Below are 27,673 nucleotides of genomic sequence, written 5' to 3'. Positions count from 1 at the left end.
TCAATAGTCATCTACTTTGTTTACACTTCAAGCATTTTTTTATGATCCATCCCTGGAAACCAGACTGCTAGTGTCAGTTTTGGAATGTTTAAAAAGAAAATAAAAAAATGAATAAAAGTGAAAGCCATAGAGAAAACAGAAATAGAGTTTCATTAAATATGAACAGAAAGTACTTCTCAATCAAAAGTTGTATTTACCGAAAAAGATGACACCAGTTACTATAAAAATATTTATTTTCTTTCAGCTAAACTTTGAATTTGTTCTTTTTGCAATCTAAGATTACTTTAACATATAAGTAAAACATCACTGGTCAAACTTATTTGTTTAGCTTGTTATCAATATAATCATACCATCAAATACAAAGATTTGCTACTAATTATTCATAAAGTGCAAATGTATGTGCAATAATATTAAAAAGGAATGTTTTAGACACCACATTATCACAAAATGTGCCCAAAATAATGGAATGTGTTCTCATTGTACAATTATCACATATTGTTGCTGAAACAGATAAATCATATAATTAGTAAGTTTGACTTTAAAGGATTTTAAGTGTAAGTTTAAAATATGATGCAAGTTTATCCATATCAACACATGAACTGTTTAATGCAGAACTTATATGAGTGTGGATGCAAATCAATTTAAATATGAATATATGAATTATCATAATTGACATGCTGTATATTTTTATGAGCAGAGGATAGACAGTTAATCACAAACACTTTGAAAATCAATAACAATAGCACAATTAAATAATCATTTACATTTACATACAAATATAAAATTGCAATGTAATTAATAATTGTCAAAATGCTTGGTTCAAAGCAATTCATATTTACAACTGTTAATAAAAACTTAACAAAAATTGTATTCTGGTGTGATTCATTGCTCATCAAAATAAGTATATAAAAATATATGTTTTGCCTTTAAATTAGCAATTCTAAAAATGATATGGTAACAAAAGTTTATTTACAAACAATGCATATCTTTCAATAACTAGGAATCTAAATGTCTTCTAAAATCACACTACACCTTATTTAACCTTACTGATAGTAAGTCACTTTCTATATGGGATTGGGCAGCAGAGTTTACAACTCACTTTGGCAAAGATCAGGGTTTAAATATTTTGTAAAACTACAAAATGCATCACTACCTTCTATAAAAATGAAGGATCGGGAATATTTTCATTTTTTCACTTAGACAATAACTATAATACAATCCAGACATTTGCAGCAATGTTTTTCCTGCTATTTTATAAATAACATCTTCACAAAGCTGCATGTAGCTTTGACTTTGAATCCATTAATAATAATTCATTTTCTAGGTGTTTTTATTCATTTGAGTTAACATCTGTTTTACTCAACTGCTCCTCTCTGTTAACCCGTGAATATGTTACTGTGTTGCTGAAACTAAGCTTTTGATTCTGGTTTCAAGTGTAACTGAAATAAAAGTTAGTTTTTATTAATATTGTTGAAAATCAGGTAATATAACAATAATACCAAATTGGTATTAATCATGTACATTTAATCAACGGTGTTAATATTACCATTTTCAAACCTCACTTACAAAATGTGACATCTTTCACACTTTTTTGAAACAGAATTACGTATATTTGCTGAAATGAAAAAGACAAATACCTTGTATGCCCCTTTTGGCTGCTTTTCAAATACAGGGCGCTTTATTTTAAAGTCTTTCTTTGGGTCTAAAGGTCCAGTCAGCATGTCTTCCCACAAAAATGAATCTGCAGATTCTTGTATCCCTGAAAATATACAGTTCAAAATTCATGCAATGCTTTATTGTATTGGTATTTATATTATGATAACCACTTAATTTTCATTTTTTTCATCTCTAAAATCTTCTCTACGTAAATATGACCATTAAACAATAAAAAGGATAAAATAAAATCAACAACAAAAACAAAAATCAAGTATGACAAACAGAAAGTAATTAAATATCATTTGAAGATACTCTACATTCTTCCCTATGTCCACCATATATAAAGCTCAGTAACATGCCAACATACCTTGATCAGCAGACGTGGATGCCAGTGATGTTGACCACTCGGTGGAGGTTTCAGTTGGTATTACAGTTCTCCACAACAGTAAGTGTGGTTTGTTTGTCTGTGGTTGACGGTGCACTGAGTCAGCACTTCTTCCATTACCCAGCAACTGTTGCCAATAGGGGCCGCTGTACTTTGGATGGAATATACTACTGGCACGACTGTATGAACTTGCCATGTCCCTGGGGAACATGAATAGGGAGATATGATGAATGAAAATATCCATGAATTTTATTCATTACATATAAAATGCTGTTAAATTACAAATAAAATACAAGTTGTTCTCATGGAAGTGCATGTACTTGTATAACTGCTATTTTAATTTCAATCATTGTTACATTAATCTGTCATGTGACCAACTCACCGCTCCCAATTGGCCATGGAGGTTCTTCTCCTGATTTCTCTACGTTGCCTTCTACGTCGGAATATGCATATTAGTAATATCCCCAGGACACAAATTATCACTAAAAGCACACTTGCTATGGGTATTATGATGACAAGAAGGGTGCTTAAGTCTTTGGACCCTATAGTCTCACAAGTATCACCCTCAAAATCTTCTGTGCACCTGTAAGTACATGGACAACAAGGAATTAGATGTATTTCTATGATTCTATTTATGTTTCACAATTGCATTCCATTTCTTTACTTTTATTGTTATTGGAAGTGTAACAAATTGAAAACATACATATTTCACCAAAAGATTTATCTTTTTCAATTAATTTTCATGTCTCCAAAATCTATAAATTCATTTTTGCAATCCTTTGCCTTGGTGTGATTTTAAAACTAATAAACATCTTGTTGCTATACTTACTTGCAGTATCCTCTATCAATTTGAATACATACTCCACCATTCTTACACAGGTATGGTTCATATTCACATTTATAAACTGGGTCTGAAACAAAGAGGAATCAGTTAAATTCTGAGTATAAAATATAACATCAATATGTAGACACTGCTCCACTGCAGATGGACTCAACTGTTGGTAGTTTGGTTTGGTACAAAAAATATTGTATATTTATACACATATATGTAAAAACTAAACATGTAAAATGTATTTTGTACACATTTTAGTGCTCAATAAATTATTATTATTATTATTATTATGAAAAGTGATGTACAGCCACTTCAAAGAGGCTGACTTAATCACCAATGTTTGACTTCAAAGAGCATGTTATACTCATGTTGCTTTACTAAAACACAGACACTGTAACTAAAAAGTCTACTATAAATGGAATACTACATTGTAAACTTTCATTACATGAAACAATCAGCTACCAACCTGTCACATTTCCATCTAGGAATTCTGGCACTCCCACCACAGGGAAATTTGTACCATTAGCTTGCAGGATGTAACTGTTGTTTAACAATTGCTCTGTCATATGCACAGCAATGTCTGTTTTGTTTGCCGTTTCAGCCATCTTGAGGATTATGTCTACAGTTGTGGTTATTTTATCACTGAAAAAAATGAAGGTATTAGTAAATAGTTTAGTTACTTATAAGTGATATAAAGATGCATACATGTAAGACCATATGCCCCTTTCCTTTTTAGTACAACCTGCAGTTCTGAGATTGGAAACAATTAATTGTAATAAAGTAATATTAATATAACTTAAAAAACAGAAGTGTGTAAGAAACTATACCAAATACCCTTCAATGTTGTAAAAACTCTAAAATATTGTACATGATTAACATTTAAGACATTTTCTTAATTGACTAATACTAGTTTGGCACTAAAAAATACCCATTTGAAAAATCTGACTTATGTAATACCAATTTGGCAGATAAGTGCATTGTCATTTTTAAATTGGCTGACAATTTTACTATTTTTTCACAACAGGCAGTAGTTTTATGACTAAAAGAATATATAACCAATCAGTGGATGATAATCACAACATTATGCTATTCTCAAAGGCTTACATTTTTTTTGAAAATTCAATGTATTTTGCAAGACATAAAATTTCACATTTAAGAAATATCTCTGGAGATATATCAACCAATACAGAAATTACCTGACTGATGATATCATAACTTCTTCATTTCCAGCCAAACTGCTAAAGAATAGTTTTACCTGGAATGAACAACCGTATTAAGGTACCAACTCCCCTTTTACCAACTTTTTTAAAAAGTATTATCCAGTTCCATTATAATACAACCTTTTTTTCTATAACGAATATACAATTATTAGCTAATTAGTTACATTTTAAAGTTACCTTAGATGAGCATATAATGCTTTTAGCGATTTGCCATCTCCATATATGTACACTAATTGTTATTATGATCATAAACTAATAAACATGTTAAAAAAATTAATGTACATGTATAAAGAATATAACAATACAATAAATCAAACTATATCATTTCTCAACTGAGATAAAACATTAAATTATAAAGATAACTGAGAATGGATGGAGATAACTGTCTAATTCCAGGTACCGATTTTTTTGTAGAAAATTGACAAACATTGCCATGATAATATTCATTATCTGGTTTAATTAATGGTAACATGTAAAAATAAATATCACTGCTATGACAGGGAACTTTTTATAGTATCATCTCATACTTACAGCAGTCAACAAAATTCTGTACTCTTGGGAGCTAATGTCATTGTATTCTGGTAGATATGGCACATCAAAAGATATTCTCACTGGTGAAAAACAAACATTTTGTAATTTCATAGTTTCATGACATATTGAAAGTACTTGTTCCATAGATCATAAGTAATCAATCTAAGAAATTATCAGAATGCTATATATACACTTTTTAATGTTGAAAGTTGCCTCATATACATATGGTACCAATGATGACTATGTTAGCAAAAGGCTTAGATGATTGCAAAATATTGGACACCATAAGTTAACAACATTGCAGCACAAATGTATGAGGGAATTTTTGTTCTGAGTTTTGTTTGAATTCCATGTAATTGGTCCACCTCAAATATTCATGTCCACTAGTATTGCCACTACATACATGTACAAGACATTTCAAAGTACCAATCTTAAGAAAACTTACCAGAGATGAGCACTGCCAGTTTGCAGGTAATTCCATCTCCCACATATTGTTCATTGCAAACACATCTGTATGAGCCTTCTGTGTTTGTGCAATTTGCAAACTGGCTGCAGATACCTGGATCTTTAGAACATTCATTGATATCCACACACATGCTGTTGACTGCTTCACGTCGATAGCCTGACTCGCAAGTACAATAAAATGATCCCTCCGTGTTATAACATGTTTCAGCAGAAGCACAAACAGAAGCATCAGCAACACACTCATCTATATCACTACATGTTGTATTTCCATCGCCAGTATATCCTGTATCACAAGTACAAGTATAGGATCCTTGAACATTTGAGCAAACAGCATTGACATCACAGGGTAATGAAGTTGAACACTCATCAACATCAACACAACTGTTAACTCCATCCCCATCAAATCCAGGGTTGCACGCACATGTGTAAGAGCCTTCATTATTGGAACAGGTTGCATTTGAATGACAAGGATCAGATGTTGAGCATTCATCAATGTCAGAACATGTCGTCCCATTCCCAGTGAAGCCAATATTACAAGAGCAGCTGTAATTTCCTATGTCATTGGTGCATGCTGCATTCTTATCACAGTTATTGCTCCCATCCAAGCATTCATTTACATCTGAAAGTTAGACAGAATTCATGCATTTTAAAAATTTTCAAAACTTAATTTCCTTGCTTATACAGTCATGTATATGATACTCTTTGAAAACACTGTTGTTTCACTTTATATTGCTTATTTTAATCAAGAGGCTAATAAGATGCTATTTATATATAAAACAATTAAAATTTTTCAAAACTAAATCAACTGATGCTTTCACTGACAACATTTTACAATAGCGTTAAAATATTTTTCTTTGGCATCTCAAACTGAAGGGTAGGATGTTTTACCTCGACATGTTCTCAGATCATATGGATCAAGTACATATCCTCCGGCCTTGCTGCAGTCACACAAGTACGAGCCATCACTGTTGACGCAATCTGCTCGTGTGTCACACCTGTTCAAGGTATTGCTTTGACATTCATCAATATCTGAAATGATTGGTATTTTAGGTATGATTTCTACAACTCGATCATTCAAAATCTATGTTCCAATTATTGACATGTAAATGTATTTATTGTGAAAAATAGCTTTTCAGTACAGAATATCACACAGAATTTTAAAAAATAAGTATAATGCTGTCTTATATCATAGCAATGTGGCAGTACATAGCACAGGTTGCAATTTAAGTGAGTGACTCCATCTATACCACAGCCCACTTACCTTGGCAACTTATTGAGTCATTTGCTAGTTCATAGCCAAGTGGACAGATGCAAGTATAATTTCCGTCAAGAAGAATGCATCCTTCACTACACTGTAGGCCACCACAGGATAATGTTGAATTGTCTACAGAAATCAAACATATCCCAACATCAACAAAATAATCTAAAGTAGATATTTAGAATATATAAACAATAATCTTTTTCAACTAAAACCCAAATGACTACCCATATATAAAGACCAACATGCAATATTTTCCTTAAACGGCGATGACACTTTTTTTCCTTTGCTTTATCAGTGTGAATGATAAATGCATTACTTCTAACTAAACTTTAAATGGAAAGTCATTTTTGCAGAGGGTCATTTTATTAAGAGATTAAATGTTTCTTTGGGCATCAGTACAGGTTATATAAAATAATAGAAAGATATACAGACCATAAAAGACCTTAAAATAGTGTTCACTATTCCTTTAACAATAAAATATGTCTACTTGAATAGCAAATCATCATAAATAAATAAATAAATAAATAAATAAATAAATAACAATACCTTTGTTACAAGATCTCCCATCAATGAGGCTTAGAGTGAATCCAGAGAAGCAGGCACAACCATAGCCACCATTGATGTTGTTACATATCTGCTCACACTTGTGGGTGCCCAGAACACACTCATCAATATCTAAATAAATCCAGATAATATTTTCTATCATTTTTTCATGTACGAACAGATAATTGTGGAATAAAAGACTTTTGCTACATATTCAAGTGAAATGTGCCATGTAATACATAGTAATTATCATCATAGATGACAAAGAATCAAAAGTCCATTAACTAATTTTTTTGCTTAATGTTGTCAGCATAATATTAACACATAACACAGATTGATTTTTCACTAAATATTTGCAAATATGTCTCTGGTTAATTTACCTGAACAATTGAACTGATTCTGGCTTTCCAAAGCATATCCTTCCTCACAACCACAGGTGTAGCTTCCATTGGTATTGATACACAGCTGATTACACTGACTCTCACCAAGATGACATTCATCTTTGTCTGAAAGAAATGGAAAAACAAATGTTATTATCTTAAGTTTTGCATAACTTAAGTAAACAAAATATTTTGTTTAATGGGGAAAAAAACAAATTTAATATCTGTATAAACAATATCTTTTTAGGAGTAACATTTACCTTTAAAAAAAGGAATGCCATAACTCTGGCATAACCCCCCCTCATTGAAGATACACGTGTATTTCTATTCCATTCTATTACTAAGATGCAATGTTCCATCAAACTTGCCATTCAAGGTATAACCCCACCCAGCCTTTAACTTACCAATACAGCATGTCCCATCATCATTCTTGGTGTAGCCACACCTACTATGCCATTCAAAGAATAACCCCAGCCCACCCTATCTTTAACTTACCAATACAGCTTGTCCCATCGTCACTCTTGGTGTAGCCACTATTACACTGACATACATAGGATCCCTGTGTATTACTACAGGTACCCCCAGCACCACATATATTAGGGTCAGAGCCACACTCATCTATGTCTGTAGCACAGTTCACTCCTGTCCAGCCTGGGTAACACGGGTAGCAGCCCAAAGTAGCATTACATCCTGAGGACCTGGCGCCACAGTCACAGAAGTTACTGCAGTTGACTCCATATGTAAGGTCTTTGCATACTGGAATCAGCAAACATATGTGTAAAGATGTGTAATAATACTATAACAATGTTTGGGTTAATCGAAAAAAAAAAAAACTACTTCAAAAGCACAGTTTCATGAATGTATGAAATTATACATATCTGGCCAAATAAGAAAAATTCAGTTTTGATTCAAAGTGGTGAGAGTTATTTTTAACATTATCTTTAATATTCATTCATTTTATTATTCATATTGATAAATTAACAATTCCAGTGCCAAGAAAATACCAAATTAGAATTCAATATTCATAAACTATACTATAAAATATAAAATCTACATTATCTTTCATACCTGTGCATGTCCTTTCATCATTAGCCAACTTATACCCAGCTTCACATTCACACAGATATCCACCACCAGTGTTTTTACATCTCCCATTTTGGCTGCATTTGTTGAGACTGGCATTGGCACACTCATTGATGTCTGAAAGATCATAATAATGATGTTACACTAGGTAGAGTTTTAGTAGTGTATGATCTTTAAAATAAATATTTTGGTTTCTTTTTTAATGCCTACTAATTCTTGCAACAGACACAGAGTTTCAAAGCCTATGAAAGTCATAATGCAATATGCTCTGAAACTCTTAATGCTGCTTAACTCACAATATTTTGAGTATCCCCTCTCCCTAATAACTATAAACACAACACTGTCTTTCTACAGAGGATTCCATATACTTTAATTATCCCTTATTATAGATATACTGTTTTTTAATTCACTGAAAGAACATAAAACTTGCCTATACATCTGGTGTCTTCAATCAGTTGGTACCCAGGTTGACAAAAGCAATATGGCTGCCCACTGGCACCAACTGCACATGCATAGCTACAGTTGATTTGCTGACAAACATCTTGGGTCGTTGGAAGTGCTGGAATGTAAAAAGGCACAATTAAAAACCATAAATTACCATCATTCAAAATGCAAAACAAAGTTTATTTTTTTCTTTACAAAAAAGTCAACATAGCTTTTAATATACGTATTGCACTGAGCCCTGTTGCACAACAAGGGTACCCCATGAACAAAGTTCAAGATTTTTTCCTGCAAAGTGACTTTACCTTCACATGTGTTGTTAGTGCCATTCTTCAACTGATATCCTTCTCTGCAGTTACATTCATAACTTCCCTCAGTGTTCACACACAGCTGATTGCACAGTGCCACACCCTCTGCACACTCATCAATGTCTGCAACAGATAAGTTCTCAGGAGTAAGTTTATTTTTAGGAGGAAGTGAAGGGCCGGTTTACTGATTTTATTATTATTATAATTATTATTATTATTATTATTTGTAAAATGGGTCTCAAAGTTCAATGATAGAATAACACTGAAACTCTCAATAATATTACTCTCTCAGCTTTCAGAATTTTAGAACTGTTGCTACCTCAGTTAAAGTTAAGCATAGGAATTAGTTCTTTACATTGTGTTAAGTGGTTCTTCTAAGTGGCACAGTAAAATGTTTACATTAAATTTACTTTAACAACCTTAAAGGTAAACAATACCCGAAATCACTATGATACGTTACATAAAAAGGAACACTTCAAGAGGAATAAAATACACCAAATCATTACCTTCACATGGCTGTGGACTGCCAGGACTAGCCTGCCTATATCCACCTGCCACACACTCACACCTGTAGCTTCCCAGGGTATTAATACAACGAGACAGTGGCAAGCTGCAGTTGTTGGTGGTGCTGTTCAGGCATTCATCAATATCTGTAATATACAATATACAGGGGACTTCATGACCCTTTATTCTTACCAACATTATTATCATTATCATTTACCCTTGCAACAATGGCAGAACAATCTCTCCACATTACTTTGTCTTTAACTATTGTCCCAGTGGTCAGCCATCTGACTCCAAACTGCTTCAGACCTACCTGAAGTATGACATGCCACATTATTTTGGTATGCTTCTTCTTCACTTACCCAGTAGAGGTCAACAGTTTTAAAAAATAGCTACTTTTGCAAAGTGGTTTCCTAATGGTGGATGGCTCATCCCTTTTTCAACATTTTTTTTGGTGATTTCCTTATACTTTCTTCATGTAATAGTTTAAGAATATAATCTCCTATTGATATGGCTAAATGCCATCATCTCCACAACCCTTACACATCAAATATAAATCTAAGGTGTTGTTTCTCCACATCATAAACTGCAATCAGCACCACAAAGCCACAGTCTTTGCAATTAGCACTGTAAAAAGTTCTAGTTTTATCGTAAGCCCATCTAAACATAACTTCCAGGTAAACACTTAAGTCTCCATTCATTACCTGAGCATTTGTCCCCATCCAGCTGATATCCATCCACACAGCTGGCACACTGGTACCTGTTTCTTGTTGTTTGCAGGGCAGGAGCCAAGTTGGTGCAGCCCAGTGATGCTGTTGGACATGGGGTCAGTAGACCACACCAGTCTGTGATGGTTTCACAATTGTCTCCTGCAAAGATGTTGGGAAAAATGGAAATTCAAAAGATCTTTATTTGAGACATGCTGGAGGATGCCTAACTCATTTATTTGATACATGTAACAGTTTTGATTTCAGTACCTGGTCTTGAGCACCATAAATTTAATCTTGTGTACACTAAACATACCAGTAAGATTCTTTAACTTAACAATTGCACATTGGCACACATACACACATTCAAAATTCAACAAATGTTTGCAAAAATATTATAACATTCATTTTATTTATTTATAATACACAGTATGATTCAATACTCAGTATGTGATGTTTTTTAAAACAGCTTTGCAAATCCTGTAAAAAAACGACAGTACCAACAAGCAATCAGTAACATCCTAACCTGAGTAACCTTGGTTACACGTGCAAGATGCTCTTTTGAAGTTGTTTATGGCTACTAATGGGTCTTGGAAGTTGCAGCTGCCTCTTCCAGAGCAGCCATAGCACAGGTTGACTGACTTCCACAGTGCTGACACGCCTCCTTTGCCATCACTCGCATTAAAGCTGCAATGATGAAGATAATAAATTATCTACAAATTTTCTCTTTCTCACCACATTATTTGTAATCCTTTCCAGTGTAGATGGATTTTAATGGCACAGCCACACTTCTCTTTTCTTAAAAAAATAACCCATTATTTTCTAGTAAAAACGACATATAAAAAGCAATAGAATGTCTGTTAATTGTACATAGTGTGTGGGTGCGGGCATGTGTGCATGTGTGTGAGCATGCATGAATGCATGCACTGAAGGAGAGGCTACATAACAGTGACCGCAGCTATTATAAATTATTAAAAAATTAATAGTACTTCATATGTAATTATCACTTTTTGAGATCTTGGAATAAATTAACATCAATTCTTAAATTTGCCCTTACTGATAATTGGCATAATCAGTTGTGTTGTCAGGTACCAGTGTGATGATCACTGGGCCCTGTCCAGATGTCACAGTGTACGACTGTCCCCCTGGCATTTCTGTCAACTGGACAGTGTCACCGTCAAGGTCAGTGACATTGAGGCTAAATGTGGTGTTGACACCCAAAGTGATGTTAAGCTCTTTTTGGCCTACTATTTCTGGGATATTATTTTCTGGAGTGAAAAAAGTGTTTCATTTATAATTGCAAACTGATAAAGGATTTCATTGAATGATGTGTTAAAATAATTCTTACAGTATTTCCAATATTTCAATCACCTTATACAGTATCACATATATATTTTGCAGTGTGTGTACTTTGAGTAAGCTACTTAAACCATACGTTAAAACTTAGGAAGTGTTAAGATTGCAAAAAGATGCTTGATTGTTGAAATATAAATAACTTTATTATAACACAGTCCTTGCAATTGTTACAAAAAATATTAACACCACTATTAATCATAGCTTGTCACCATTTCAATGATTTATACTCACTGATGGCAATAGTCAACTTTGAACTCTCAGCAGAATCTAAAGATGTATCGTTTGCCAGCTCTTCATCCTTGGTCACAAGGTAATCGTACTGGCACTCTTTGCTGTCACCACATATATCTTCCACCAACTTCAGCGTCTGGTTGTCAAAGACAGCTATAGAGGTGGTCCCAAATATGGGAATAAAGTCTGGGTATGAAAAATTTGCAGGCCCAAGCCCAGAGGCATAGTGGAGAAGTGATTCATTTGTGTTAAGTGGAATTTGCCCTGCAAAATGTGAAAAAATCAATAAAAGCTCACACTAGCTGATTCTCAACTAATGACGTTGCTGTCAGTCAACAAGCAAAAACAATTAAAGTGCACTGTCATACAACTCTTTTGAAAATATTGGCATAACTGGACAATTTTCTGAAACTGTAAATAGATTTTTATGGAAATGGATTATTGAATATATAATATACATAATCAATCAAAAGAAAGAAAAAAAACAAAAAAAAAACAAACAAAAAAACAAAACAAAAAAACAACAACAACAAGCTTACAGTTTTGCCCAAACTGGTAAAATATGGCTTCCTCATCAGAGTTATTCAGATTCAAGACTGTTCCATTTGGTAATGTGAAGTCATCACTTTGGTCACCATTAAACACTCCAAGCAGACCTCGTGTTTTGTTTTCAAATTCTGCTGGAACTTCAACAATAAGTTTCAGCAGTGCCTTGCCTACTGTGATGTTCAAAGAAAATCCTGTAAAATAAAAAATATATATTTACCTGTTTCAACTTCAAACAGGTCCTGAGAGAAATAATAGTGATGACAATGATGACACTTTCTTAAGAAGTTAATTAAACAAAAAGAGGTTGCCACCAAACTCAAAATGAATAAACTGTTTGCCATAATAATATTAAAATTTAATAGCTTATGTAAAAAAAATATCATTTAAATTTTTTTACTGAAAATGAATGCAAAAGCCAACATCTTGGGGGAACTTTACTTACTTAAAAGTATGTCATTAACCAAAATATTATCGAGGGTTTCAAAGCAAATGTCTGAAATCACAATATGTGTATATACACTACACTATTGAAATACTACATACCTGATGCAAAAGTGGCAAGCAATGCCTTAGTGGTCATGTTATATTCTATGTCTAGGTCGTCATAGCTGAAGTAATTCTGGTTTGCAGAATTCAATAATATACTGGTTATTTGTGCATCATTTCTATATATGTCCAATTCTGAAAAAAATATCAAAACAGAAAAATATTTTAAAAAGGCAGCAAAAAAATTTAACTGGTGGTATATAATATCATGACATCAACACACAGACTATGATCATGGTAAAATATTAAACTTCAAATTCAAGCTGCCAGTTTGATTGGCATCAGTCCTAATGCTTAGACATGGTGACACCAAGCCCATAGTGCAAAGAAACATTCATATACTAAAATTACTGATTGAATGATATAAAAAGAAAAAAATCACCTTGTCTGTTTTCTGACAGTTGTACATGTAGCCTGCTCTCAGAATTTCCATCCTTAGCAGCAAATGCTGTAAATACTGTTGCATTTAGGAAACTGCCATCTGCCGCAAGAGCAGGTTCTGTGCGGGCTTGCAGAGTAAAGCTGTCGTTTGTTGTGCGTATAAGGGTGTATTCTCCCCTACCATTGAATGTGTATGGCAGACTGTCCAGGGTGATCAGATGTGGGTCACCAAAGAGGGTGCCTAAATAGATTTTCCCCCAAAATTAAATTCTTCATATATATATTTATAAATTCTTTGTGTATATGTTGATATGATACATCTATGTCAAAAGTCCAAAAAATGTTCATAAAATATTTTGAAAAAAATGGGTTATTTGTTCAATATTTCCTTTTCATTCTGAATTATCAATCAAAATAATTTTTGAAATATACAAAGATTGAGACTTTGAAATATATGCTAATGTTGGAGGTTTAATTTACCTAGTGTAGGTTGGAGGTACCCAGCACATGTGTCAGCTGGTCTGTAGGTGAAATACTGCTCACAGTTCTGTGACTTCTGGCAGCAATACTCTTTCTGTATAGCCTCTGTCTTCAGATGGAGAGCCTGAACCACAGCAGAAAAGGCTTCATGGTAAAACTGGAAACTGCCAGTGTGATACTCTGCCCTGGTCAGTAATGCTCCAGTATCTATTTCATAGACACATTCCTACAAAACAAAGACAATATAAATATTTGCAGAGGAAGATTCTTTCAAAAGATACTTTAAAAATATATAATATAAACATAAGAAGATGATTTGCCGAAGGTACTTGTTACCAAGGTAGCAGTGTGTTAAGCAAGTGAACATGCTACTGCAGCTATGTTTTTTTTAAAAAAGTGCCCAAATGTATAAATACAAATGTATAATTTATATTCAAATTACTGTGAACTTCAAATGAAGTGGGGGTTTGAAAAAATATAGTAGTAATGTGAATCATTTCTTTTTCTAAGCATATTTTATTATATTTGATTTCCTATAGATCTAGACCGATTTATAAAATACAATACTACCTTAATCAACACCAGCACAAAAAGTTATAATGCACTTACCCTTCCAAATATATAAGATTCCAAAGCCCTGGGGAATCTCAAGTTAAATCTAAACACATTATCTGAAAAAAAATTAACCATCTGGATAAGAATGCACCAATATAAATTATTTCACTTGTATCAATGATCTTTTATATTTTCAAGATATACATGTAGTACAATAAGGTAAAATAAGGTATTGGTCATTCACAAGCAGTTACCTGGCTTAAATTTTGAAAAAATAAGAAGAAAAAAAACAAACAAGTGACAAAAGAAAGCCCTTAATGACTGGCTTTTCACTCACTGGAGAGATCTATTCCCAACAGCCTAAATCTCCTGTCAAAAACAGCCTGAGTCCAGGTGCAGGGACAGTGTGGCAGGAATGGATCCACTCTTTGGTAAGTATTCTGGGCCCCCTGTATCTGCTGTTGCACCACCCAATCCAGGCAGAGTTGCTCATAATTTGGTAAGGAATTCAGGGGAGCATTGACCTGCAGCACCCATAGTCCATTCCTCCCTGAAAAAATCAAGTTTTGATTGTACAGGCCTTTTTTAATTAAGATTTCTGTCTCTACTTCTATGTCTGTCTCTCTGTGCATCAGCTAAAATAACATAAGATAACTTGAAATTGAAAGACAATGCATGACCACCTTAACTTGTGGAGGGGTGAGGGCAATCTGTTTGACAATTTGTGGATTCTGGATTCAAATTGCAAAAGACGCACCTGTATTTCCTTTGATTTTGTCCACAGTAAAGCTTCCCTGATCAATGGTGCCAGATGGGAAGGCATTGTAATACCACTGATCATCTCCAGCAGTGTATCCAATCTCTCCCCTGCGATAGTCTGATGTCTCATTCAGAGCCAAGTATTCTCTAGGATATTGGTAGATCACAAAGGATTGAACACCATCTGTGGTCAGAACTGCTTGGAATGTGGTTTCCTTCAAGTAGAAGAAAAGATTAAAAAGTCTTTTCTTTAAAAAATCTATGTATTATTTTCACTTGTTGTATTTTTCTTCTGTTACAAGCTTTAGTAAGATACGAAGGTAAATCATTAGCACCTTTAGTTCTACACTGGTGGGACAATAAGAACATACCTCTTTCCCGATGTAAGCTTTGTTTGGACTATAAGGTGGCAAGCGGAACCATGTTACAGCCATTGCCCACAGAGGATTGAAAGCAGGCAGCCCTCCATATCTTCTCACATGATACATAGTTTGATTAAGTACTCTACAATGATTTGGTCTTTGCCTAATGTAAAGTAAAAAATAATTAAAATATGTAGATAATGTTCTTATACTAAAGTATTGACATCTTAATTAACACTGCAAAAGAAAAATGATATCAGTCTTTTTAATTTTTTCTAAAATGTTATTAGCCTTATTCAAACCTAAGTATGATATTAAAAAAAACTGTCAATCCAAAGCTGGGCTTCACTTGGTACTTATTATATTAATTGTATTATTTTGTTAATAACAAGTTTGTTATGAAAGGTTGATAGAAGGCAAATAGTATGCAATTATAATATAGGCAAACCCCAGTTATTTTATCACCCATGAGAGGGATGATCTGGGGATAACTGTCTGTTTATTTTTTCCTGTCTGGTAGTGACAATATTGCAATGAGTCTCCATAAAATGTTCATGGTCAGGTCATATTTAATACCAGGATCACAACAGTGGTCAGAGATAATAACACATACCTTCTCCCAGGTGGCCCAGACACATTCAGATAGCTATAATCTTTTTCATAGTCACATGTGTGGGAGCAGATCTTAGCTCCACTAACGCTAGAGTCTCGTGAATCCAGGTCTATCCAGTGAGCAGCTATCAGTCCAAACTGAGCTGCTGTCCCTCTCAGGGGAAGAGCAGTTGGAGTAAAACTGGTGAAGGGGTTCTGGAAGCTCAGCAATCCATTGACATTGACCTAAGAGAAAAATGGGGTTCAAGTAGAGATAATAAGCTATGCCAAATTTCATTTTAAAAATATTGTGCTGCAAATATACCATCTGGAACACAGAAGGGAAAAGTGTAAATTCAAAAACATTAATGATAATGTATAATTATTTTCTAAAACTTCAATTCTGATATATACACATGTTCTGGACATCTACAATATATGCTAATAAAGAAGTCACTGTTAACATTGTATATCAGTACAGAAATTTCAATTATTCAAAGTAATACTTAATGTATAGTACACTTCACTAGCTGATCCATTAATACATTTTCCTTAAAATGGGGAAGATTGAGACAAAATTACAAAAACACATACATAGACAGATGAAAATTTCCTTTGGCCAATATAGAAACCATGAGGTAACTGGATTTGCTCAGAGCTACCATCATCAACCTCAGCAAAACATGTATCGCCTGTTTCATCTCCAAATGATGTAGAGGAGTACCGCCTTGCATCTTCAATTTCTGTAAATCAAAAATTTTTATATCATATAAAATTATAAACTGACATAATAAGTGACACCTGCCATGAACCTAGGCTATGCACAAAACCACCTGACATTATAATATATGGAGATAAATGTTTCCCAAATACATTTAAGCACAATTAAAAAACAGTCACTGAATCAATCACCAAGGGCACATCTCAAATAAATTCTGTTTTTTATGTGCTGGAAATATACAATCAAATCACTTACCATGCTCTACAGTACAATAATGGCCACCTATACACAATGGATAGGCATAACTGTTGTCACAATTCCTGAAATACAGCTCATTGCGATAACTTGTCGAGTTAGCTGATTTGGGCTCTCTACTCCCTTTATGTAGGATGAACACACAATGGCCTAACTCTGGTATTGCTCCACTGGTCTCTCCTCCATATGTGCTGTTAAATGTTCCACTGGTTATGAAAATTGTGGAATCTGAAGCACAATGTAATTATCAATATAACTATCAAAACGATTATAACACATAGTCTCTCATTCAGAAATATCTAATTATTTCTGTCTGCTAGGGAAATACCTGGCCCTTAACTATTAAGTTAATAAATAAATTGATTAACATTCTATACTAATAAGATTATGCCTTATAGATATATAGTTGCAAGCCAGATATATATGGATATATAGCCAATGATTCATCCAAATACAATTAAATAATTGTACCATGTGGATAGAAACATTCATTTTGTCCTGGAATAGAGAATCATAGATTCAGACATATTAGCCATTTCTCATTCACTTGGTGCACTTTATTGTAGTGAAAAAAATGAGAGAAATGACCATAAGTTAGTTTTAACATAGAGCACACTAATCATTAATGTAATTTGAGACAACTATGTAAAAAATTACATAAGATACATCATAAAACAAATTTCAGCAACTCAAAAGAAACTTACTGCAGTCTTCCCAGGTGATTTCAAATCCATCAGTTGTAATATTGCTTATAACTCCACTTGTCCAGAACAGAAGATTTTCAGCAAAAGCTGGAGGGCAAGCAAATAAAATAATTATATGTTCTAATAGTTATCTTAAGAGACATACACATGTAAATGAGTGAAAATATAACTGATTTAGAAGTTAATTTTAAAGAAATGTGATTAAAAAGACAAGAAATCTTTGTTCAATTTTAACTGTTTTTGTTCCAATAGTTTTACTAGATTCAGAGAAATGTATATTTCATCTTTTATATCATATTTCAAAACACTTATCCAGACAATCAGTTTCTGAGGTATACAATCCGTTAAACATTGAAGTGCACTTACCTTCCTCGGCCAAACGATCTTCAATGGCATTCCAACAGTTATCACACTGCCATTTGGCCAGAATTCCAAAATCATTACCATCATTATTGCCAGTAAACTCATCATCGTGGTCTTGCAAACAGAATGCTTGTGCCTCTGATCTGCTGCGTTCTGTTAAACCACTTTCTGAGTTGTCATAATAATTCAGGCAGTCACAAGCTGAAACAAGATAAATGTCCATGACGTAAAAATAGATACTTTCTGATGCAGTATAATCATTATTTACCATAATTTACCACCTTTAAATGTCAGTAATACTTTACAATGTTTTTTTTAACATAAAACACCTAATTTTTCTATATCAAATTAAATTAAAATGAAAATAAATAAAAAGACGAAAACATTTTTACCTATGAGGCATCATGGAAAATACCTAGCTTTGGTTTTTTAATTATTTACTTCTTTATTGATAGTATAAATGTTTTGTCTATTGTAAATCACAAACAATAATGAGTATTAGTGTTCCTTACATGAACATGTAAGGAGATCTCCTTCAAACATTCCACTACTGTTACACAGAAGTGAGTTCCCGACACATCCAACTTGAACAAACGCATCAGAGCAATTGCAAGCAAGGTTGGCATTTTCACCAACAGTATAGGTTGTCTTCTGTGAACTACCACTAACTACTGTTGCCCCAGCAACAGCTCCAGGCAGTTCTGAGCAGACTACAGCTGGAAAAAAAAAAAACAGAATTGTATGATGTAAATGTCCATTGAAAGTCGCCTCTCATGTTGAAATTAAACACACTATAGGCATGTATAATGGTGCTAGAAATATCCTTGAAGGCTTTCTCAGCTGGACTTGACAAATGTTAAATTTACTTATGGTATGCAAGTTACCCCTGTGATCTGATAGCTTAAGTGAATGGAAAGAATTCTGAGAAAGTCGAAAAAGTATTTTTAATACTGCAATTCATTTAACATGCACAACCCATGCATGCTAAAAGAGCACAAATGTGTAAATTCTATTTGTAAATCTTGTTGACCAAAAATATATATATACATGTGTATATAAAATACAATAAAATAAATAAATGTACTTTTGTATGCTTAACTTCTTTTCCAAACTAAATATCACAAATTTTAAGCTAGTGGTGTACAATTTATGATATATTCAGCAAAAGCTGGAGGGCAAGCAAATAAAATAATAATAATAATAATAAATGCACATATAAATTATTGTTGTTTTCTAATTATATCTCCCTTGATGAACTGACAAAATTTATTAAAAATACACCGGCTTAATCAGAATTAAGTATTGAGCAAATGTTCTGAAAAAACAACTTACATGCTGTTGTGGAAGGTACAAAGGCTGAGGAATATGTTTCCCCAATGCCACTTGACGTTTCAGAGCCTAAGGTTATACTTGGAAATATGCTGACTGAAGCAACTGGGACGGCTGTTACAGATGTCAAAGACTCAATGGATAGACTGGTAGCACTTGCCAGTAGTGAAGATGACTCAGTAGATGCTGCAGTCACTAAGGTTTCTGTAGTGACATATGTAGCTGCACTGCTTGTCATGTCACTTGCAGATACACTTGCAAAATCAATGGACAGGGTACTATCTGTCACAGCTGAGGTCAACTGTGCTGTACCTGAATCAACTGCTGATGTAACACTAAAGGAAGAATCATCGCTTGTAATGGTAAATAGCACTTTTGTAGTGACAGGAGTGGTTGAGGTTACAAATGTGGCAGAGCTAGCACCAACACTTCCCAAAGTTGAAGCAGAATGAGTTGACAAACTTCTATCTGTCATTACTGAGCTTAAGTGTGTTGAAAGTGATTCAGTAGATGATGTTGTAGTACTTGTCAGTATAGAAGATGTCTCACTGGCGGCTATAATAGATAATGTTTCTGTAGTGACAGGTGTGGTCGAGGTTACATCAAAGGTTGCTGAAAATGCAGTAGGGTCAGTAGAGAGACTACTATCGGTCACTGCTGAACCAAACTGTGTTAAAACTGAGTCATCAGCTGATGTTGTAGCACTTGCCAATATGGAGGATAACTCACTAGCTAGAATGGTAAACAATAAATCTGTAGAAACAGCTGTGGTTGATGTTACATCAGATGTTGCACTACTTGCATTGTCAGTAGCTGAAACAGCAGCAGAGTCAGTAGAGAGACCACTGTCTGTCACTGCTGCAGTGAACTGAGCTGAAACTGAGTCAGCAGCTGATGTTGTAGCACTTGCCAGTATGGAAGATGACTCACTGGATGCTATGGTAGATATTGTTCCTGTAGGGACAGCTGTAGTTGACGTTACATCAGAGGTTGCACTGCTTGCAATGTCAGTAGCTGAAACAGCAGCAGAGTCAGTAGAGAGACCAGCGTCCGTCAATGCTGCAGTGAACTGAGTTGAAACTGAGTCAGCAGCTGATGTAGTAGATCTTGCCAGTATGGAGGATGACTCACTGGATGCTATGGTAGATATTGTTCCCGTAGTGACAGCTGTGGTTGACGTTATATCAGATGTTGCACTGCTTGCACTGTCAGTAGCTGATAGAGCAGCAGAATCAGTAGGGAGACCACTGTCTGTCAATGCTGCTGTGAACTGAGTTGAAACTGAGTCAGCAGCTGATGTTGTAGCAGTTGCCAGTATGGAGGATGACTCACTGGATGCTATGGTAAATATTGTTCCTGTAGGGACAGCTGTAGTTGACGTTACATCAGAGGTTGCAGTACTTGCACTGTCAGTAGCTGAAACAGCAGCAGAGTCAGTAAAGAGACCACTGTCTGTGACCAATGCAGTGAACTGAGTTGAAACTGAGTCAGCAGCTGATGTTGTAGCACTTACTAGTATGGAGGATGACTCACTGGCTGGTATGGTAGATATTGTTTTTGTAGTGACAGCTATGGTTGATGTTACATCAGATATTGCAGTACTTGCACTGTCAGTAGCTGAAACAGCAGCAGAGTCAGTAGAGAGACCACTGTCTGTCAGTGCTGCAGTAAACGGAGTTGAAACTGAGTCAGCAGCCGATGTTGTAGCACTTACTAGTATGGAGGATGACTCACTGGCTGGTATGGTAGATATTGTATTTGTAGTGACAGCTATGGTTGATGATACATCAGATGTTGCAGTACTTGCACTGTCAGTAGCTGAAACAGCAGCAGAGTCAGTAGAGAGACCACTGTCTGTCAGTGCTGCAGTGAACTGAGCTGAAACTGAGTCAGCAGCTGATGTTGTAGCACTTGCCAGTATGGAAGATGACTCCCTTGATGCTATGGTAGATAATGTTCCTATAGTGACAGCTGTGGTTGACGTTATATCAGATGTTGCACTGCTTGCAATGTCAGTAGCTGATAGAGCAGCAGAATCAGTAGAGAGACCACTGTCTTTCACTGATGCAGTGAACGGAGTTGAAACTGAGTCAGCAGCTGATGTTGTAGCACTTGCCAGTATGGAGGATGACTCACTGGATGCTATAGTAGGTATTGTTTCCGTAGTGACAGTTGTGGTTGACGTTACATCAGATGTTGAACTACTTGCACTGTCAGTAGCTGAAACAGCAGCAGAGTCAGTAGAGAGACCACTGTCTGTCACTGATGCAGTGAACTGAGCTGAAACTGAGTCAGCAGCTGATGTTGTAGCACTTGCCAGTATGAAAGATGACTCCCTTGATGCTATGGTAAATATTGTTCCTGTAGTGACAGCTGTGGTTAACGTTACATCAGAGGTTGCACTGCTTGCAATGTCAGTGGCTGAAACAACAGCAGAGTCAGTAGAGAGACCACTGTCTATCACTGCTGCAGTGAACTGAGCTGAAACTGAGTCAGCAGCTGATGTTGTAGCACTTGCCAGTATGGAAGATGACTCACTTGATGTTATGGTAGATATTGTTCCCGTAGTGACAGCTGTGGTTGACGCTACATCAGATGTTACACTACTTGCAATGTCAGTAGCTGAAACAGCAGCAGAGTCAGTAGAGAGAACACTGTCTGTCACTGCTGCAGTGAACTGAGCTGAAACTGAGTCAGCAGCTGATGTTGTAGCACTTGCCAGTATGGAGGTTGACTCAATGGATGCTATGGTAGATATTGTTCCTGTAGTGACAGCTGTGGTTGATGTTACATCAGAAGTTGCAGTACTTGCACTGTCAGAAGATGATAGAGCAGCAGAATCAGTAGAGAGACCACTGTCTGTCACTGCTGCAGTTAACTGAGTTGAAACTGAGTAAGCAGCTGTTGTTGTAGCACTTGCCAGTATGGAGGATGACTCACTGGATGCTATGGTAGATATTGTTACCGTCGTGACAGCTGTGGTTGACGTTACATCAGAAGTTGCAGTACTTGCACTGTCAGTAGCTGATAGAGAAGCAGAATCAGTAGAGAGACCACTGTCTGTCAATGCTGCTGTGAACTGAGTTGAAACTGAGTCAGCAGCTGATGTTGTAGCACTTGCCAGTAGAGAGGATGACTCACTGGATGCTATGGTAGATATTGTTCCTGCAGTGACAACTGTGGTTGACTTTATATTACATGTTGCACTACTTGCAATGTCAGTAGCTGAAACAGCAGCAGATTCTGAAGAAAGACCAATGTCTGTCACTGCTGCAGTGAACTGAGTTGAAACTGAGTCAGCAGCTGATGTTGTAGCACTTGCCAGTATGGAGGATGACTCACTGGATGCTATGGTACATATTGTTCCCGTCGTGACAGCTGTGGTTGATGTTACATCAGAAGTTGCAGTACTTGCACTGTCAGTAGCTGATAGAGAAGCAGAATCAGTAGAGAGACCGCTGTCTGTCAATGCTGCTGTGAACTGAGTTGAAACTGAGTCAGCAGCTGATGTTGTAGCAATTGCCAGTATGGAAGATGACTCACTGGATGATACAGCTGTGGTTGACGTTACATCAGAGGTTGCAGTACTTGCACTGTCAGTAGCTGAAACAGCAGCAGAGTCAGTAGAAAGACCACTGCCTGTCACTGATGCAGTGAACTGAGTTGAAAGTGAGTCAGCAGCTGATGTTGTAGCACTTGCCAGTATGGAGGATGACTCAGTGGATGCTATGGTAGATATTGTTCCTGTAGTGACAGCTGTGGTTGATGTTACATCAGAAGTTGCAGTACTTGCACTGTCAGAAGATGATAGAGCAGCAGAATCAGTAGAGAGACCACTGTCTGTCACTGCTGCAGTTAACTGAGTTGAAACTGAGTAAGCAGCTGTTGATGTAGCACTTGCCAGTATGGAGGATGACTCACTGGATGCTATGGTAGATATTGTTACCGTCGTGACAGCTGTGGTTGACGTTACATCAGAAGTTGCAGTACTTGCACTGTCAGTAGCTGATAGAGAAGCAGAATCAGTAGAGAGACCACTGTCTGTCAATGCTGCTGTGAACTGAGTTGAAACTGAGTCAGCAGCTGATGTTGTAGCACTTGCCAGTAGAGAGGATGACTCACTGGATGCTATGGTAGATATTGTTCCTGTAGTGACAACTGTGGTTGACTTTATATTAGATGTTGCACTACTTGCAATGTCAGTAGCTGAAACAGCAGCAGATTCTGAAGAAAGACCAATGTCTGTCACTGCTGCAGTGAACTGAGTTGAAACTGAGTCAGCAGCTGATGTTGTAGCACTTGCCAGTATGGAGGATGACTCACTGGATGCTATGGTAGATATTGTTCCCGTCGTGACAGCTGTGGTTGACGTTACATCAGAAGTTGCAGTACTTGCACTGTCAGTAGCTGATAGAGAAGCAGAATCAGAAGAGAGACCGCTGTCTGTCAATGCTGCTGTGAACTGAGTTGAAACTGAGTCAGCAGCTGATGTTGTAGCAATTGCCAGTATGGAAGATGACTCACTGGATGATACAGCTGTGGTTGACGTTACATCAGAGGTTGCAGTACTTGCACTGTCAGTAGCTGAAACAGCAGCAGAGTCAGTAGAAAGACCACTGCCTGTCACTGATGCAGTGAACTGAGTTGAAAGTGAGTCAGCAGCTGATGTTGTAGCACTTGCCAGTATGGAGGATGACTCAGTGGATGCTATGGTAGATATTGTTCCTGTAGTGACAGCTGTGGTTGACGTTACATCAGAGGTTGCACTGCTTGCAATGTCAGTAGCTGAAACAGCAGCAGAGTCAGTAGAGAGACCAGTGTCTGTCACTGCTGCAGTGAACTGAGTTGAAACTGAGTCAGCAGCTGATGTTGCAGCACTTGCCAGTATGGAGGATGACTCACTGGATGCTATGGTAGATATTGTTCCCGTAATGACAGCTGTGGTTGACATTACATCAGAAGTTGCAGTACTTGCTCTGCCAATAGCTGATAGAGCAGCAGAATCAGTAGAGAGACCACTGTCTGTCAATGCTGCTGTGAACAGAGTTGAAACTGAGTCAACAGCTGATGTTGTAGCAGTTGCCAGTATGGAGGATGAATCACTGGATGATACAGCTGTGGTTGACATTACATCAGAGGTTGCAGTACTTGCACTGTCAGTAGCTGAAACAGCAGCAGAGTCAGTAGAGAGACCACTGTCTGTCAATGCTGCTGTGAACTGAGTTGAAAGTGAGTCAGTAGGTGATGTTGTAGCACTTGTCAGTATGGAGGATGACTCAGTGGATGCTATGGTAGATATTGTTCCTGTAGTGACAGCTGTGGTTGACGTTACATCAGAGGTTGCACTGCTTGCAATGTCAGTAGCTGAAACAGCAGCAGAGTCAGTAGAGAGACCAGTGTCTGTCACTGCTGCAGTGAACTGAGTTGAAACTGAGTCAGCAGCTGATGTTATAGCACTTGCCAGTATGGAGGATGACTCACTTGATGTTATGGTAGATATTGTTCCCGTAATGACAGCTGTGGTTGACGTTACATCAGAAGTTGCAATACTTGCACTGTCAATAGCTGATAGAGCAGCAGAATCAGTAGAGAGACCACTGTCTGTCAATGCTGCTGTGAATAGAGTTGAAACTGAGTCAAAAGCTGATGTTGTAGCAGTTGCCAGTATGGAGGATGACTCACTGGATGCTACAGCTGTGGTTGACATTACATCAGAGGTTGCGGTACTTGCGCTGTCAGTAGCTGAAACAGCAGCAGAGTCAGTAGAGAGACCACTGTCTGTCAATGCTGCTGTGAATTGAGTTGAAAGTGAGTCAGTAGGTGATGTTGTAGCACTTGTCAGTATGGAGGATGACTCACTGGATGCTATGGTAGATATTGTTCCCGTAGTGACAGCTGTGGTTGATGTTACATCAGAAGTTGCAGTACTTGCACTGTCAGTAGCTGATAGAGCAGCAGAATCAGTAGAGAGACCACTGTCTGTCAATGCTGTTGTGAACTGAGTTGAAACTGAGTCAGCAGCTGATGTTGTAGCAGTTGCCAGTATGGAGGATGACTCACTGGATGCTACAGCTGTGGTTGACGTTACATCAGAGGTTGCAGTACTTGCACTGTCAGTAGCTGAAACAGCAGCAGAGTCAGTAGGGAGACCACTGTCTGTCAATGCTGCTGTGAACTGAGTTGAAAGTGAGTCTGTAGGTGATGTTGTAGCACTTCTCAGTATGGAGGATGACTCACTGGATGATATGGTAGATATTGTTCCTGTAGTGACAGCTGTGGTTGACGTTACATCAGAAGTTGCAGTACTTGCACTGTCAGAAGATGATAGAGCAGCAGAATCAGTAGAGAGACCACTGTCTGTCACTGCTGCAGTGAACTGAGTTGAAACTGAGTCAGCAGCTGATGTTGTAGCACTTGCCAGTATGGAGGATGACTCACTGGATGCTATGGTAGATATTGTTCCAGTCGTGACAGCTGTGCTTGACGTTACATCAGAAGTTGCAGTACTTGCACTGTCAGTAGCTGATAGAGCAGCAGAATCAGTAGAGAGACCACTGTCTGTCAATGCTGCAGTGAACTGAGCTGAAACTGAGTCAGCAACTGATGTTGTAGCACTTGCCAGTAGAGAGGATGACTCACTGGATGCTATGGTAGATATTGTTCCTGTAGTGACAACTGTGGTTGACGTTATATCAGATGTTGCACTACTTGCAATGTCCGTAGCTGAAACAGCAGCAGAGTCAGTAGAGAGACCACTGTCTGTCAATGCTTCTGTGAACTGAGTTGAAAGTGAGTCAGTAGGTGATGTTGTAGCACTTGTCAGTATGGAGGATGACTCACTGGATGCTATGGTAGATATTGTTCCCGTAGTGACAGCTGTGGTTGATGTTACATCAGAAGTTGCAGTACTTGCACTGTCAGTAGCTGATAGAGCAGCAGAATCAGTAGAGAGACCACTGTCTGTCAATGCTGTTGTGAACTGAGTTGAAACTGAGTCAGCAGCTGATGTTGTAGCAGTTGCCAGTATGGAGGATGACTCACTGGATGCTACAGCTGTGGTTGACGTTACATCAGAGGTTGCAGTACTTGCACTGTCAGTAGCTGAAACAGCAGCAGAGTCAGTAGGGAGACCACTGTCTGTCAATGCTGCTGTGAACTGAGTTGAAAGTGAGTCTGTAGGTGATGTTGTAGCACTTGTCAGTATGGAGGATGACTCACTGGATGATATGGTAGATATTGTTCCTGTAGTGACAGCTGTGGTTGATGTTACATCAGAAGTTGCAGTACTTGCACTGTCAGTAGCTGATAGAGCAGCAGAATCAGTAGAGAGACCACTGTCTGTCAATGCTGTTGTGAACTGAGTTGAAACTGAGTCAGCAGCTGATGTTGTAGCACTTGCCAGTATGGAGGATGACTCACTGGATGCTACAGCTGTGGTTGACGTTACATCAGAGGTTGCAGTACTTGCACTGTCAGTAGCTGAAACAGCAGCAGAGTCAGTAGAGAGACCACTATCTGTCACTGCTGCAGTGAACTGAGCTGAAACTGAGTCAGCAGCTGATGTTGTAGCACTTGCCAGTATGGAGGTTGACTCAGTGGATGCTATGGTAGATATTGTTCCTGTAGTGACAGCTGTGGTTGACGTTACATCAGAGGTTGCACTGCTTGCAATGTCAGTAGCTGAAACAGCAGCAGAGTTAGTAGAGAAACCAGTGCCTGTCACAGCTGCAGTGAACTGAGTTGAAACTGAGTCAGCAGCTGATGTTGTAGCTCTTGCCAGTATGGAGGATGACTCAGTGGATGCTATGGTAGATATTGTTCCTGTAGTGACAGCTGTGGTTGACGTTACATCAGAAGTTGCAGTACTTGCACTGTCAGAAGATGATAGAGCAGCAGAGTCAGTAGAGAGACCACTGTCTGTCACTGCTGTAGTAAACTGAGTTGAAACTGAGTCAGCAGCTGATGTTGTAGCACTTGCCAGTATGGAGGATGACTCACTGGATGCTATGGTAGATATTGTTCCCGTCGTGACAGCTGTGGTTGACGTTACATCAGAAGTTGCAGTACTTCCACTGTCAGTAGCTGATAGAGCAGCAGAATCAGTAGAGAGACCACTGTCTGTCAATGCTGCAGTGAACTGAGCTGAAACTGAGTCAGCAACTGATGTTGTAGCAT

General features: G+C 37.0%; 1 protein-coding gene across 1 annotated transcript; it reads right to left on the bottom strand.

The window, feature by feature from the left end:
* Positions 1-215: 215 nt before the first annotated feature.
* Positions 216-27,673, bottom strand: LOC106179759 (uncharacterized). Its single transcript, XM_087001991.1, has 38 exons — positions 27,637-27,673; positions 19,502-26,929; positions 18,682-18,885; positions 18,173-18,370; positions 17,807-17,893; positions 17,103-17,330; positions 16,721-16,869; positions 16,149-16,372; positions 15,545-15,698; positions 15,172-15,388; positions 14,752-14,964; positions 14,469-14,530; positions 13,860-14,085; positions 13,381-13,620; positions 12,996-13,133; positions 12,443-12,643; positions 11,904-12,167; positions 11,374-11,584; positions 10,843-11,003; positions 10,314-10,478; positions 9,612-9,755; positions 9,103-9,228; positions 8,787-8,915; positions 8,342-8,473; positions 7,769-8,029; positions 7,274-7,399; positions 6,897-7,025; positions 6,351-6,473; positions 5,978-6,118; positions 5,073-5,708; positions 4,625-4,707; positions 4,070-4,128; positions 3,340-3,515; positions 2,871-2,952; positions 2,424-2,624; positions 2,024-2,241; positions 1,638-1,759; positions 216-1,439 (listed from the first exon to the last, which is right to left on the bottom strand). The coding sequence occupies exons 1-38, from the start codon at positions 27,671-27,673 to the stop codon at positions 1,410-1,412; spliced, it is 13,725 nt and encodes a 4,574-aa protein (XP_086858117.1). The 3' UTR covers positions 216-1,409.

This window comes from Lingula anatina, chromosome 1 (assembly GCF_051362555.1).
Source record: "Lingula anatina isolate TDL-2025a chromosome 1, LinAna3.0, whole genome shotgun sequence".
In the NCBI taxonomy this organism is placed as follows: Eukaryota; Metazoa; Brachiopoda; class Lingulata; order Lingulida; family Lingulidae; genus Lingula; species Lingula anatina.
The sequence above is the reverse complement of the archived record's forward strand: the minus strand, read 5'-3'. Positions and strand labels throughout refer to the sequence as shown.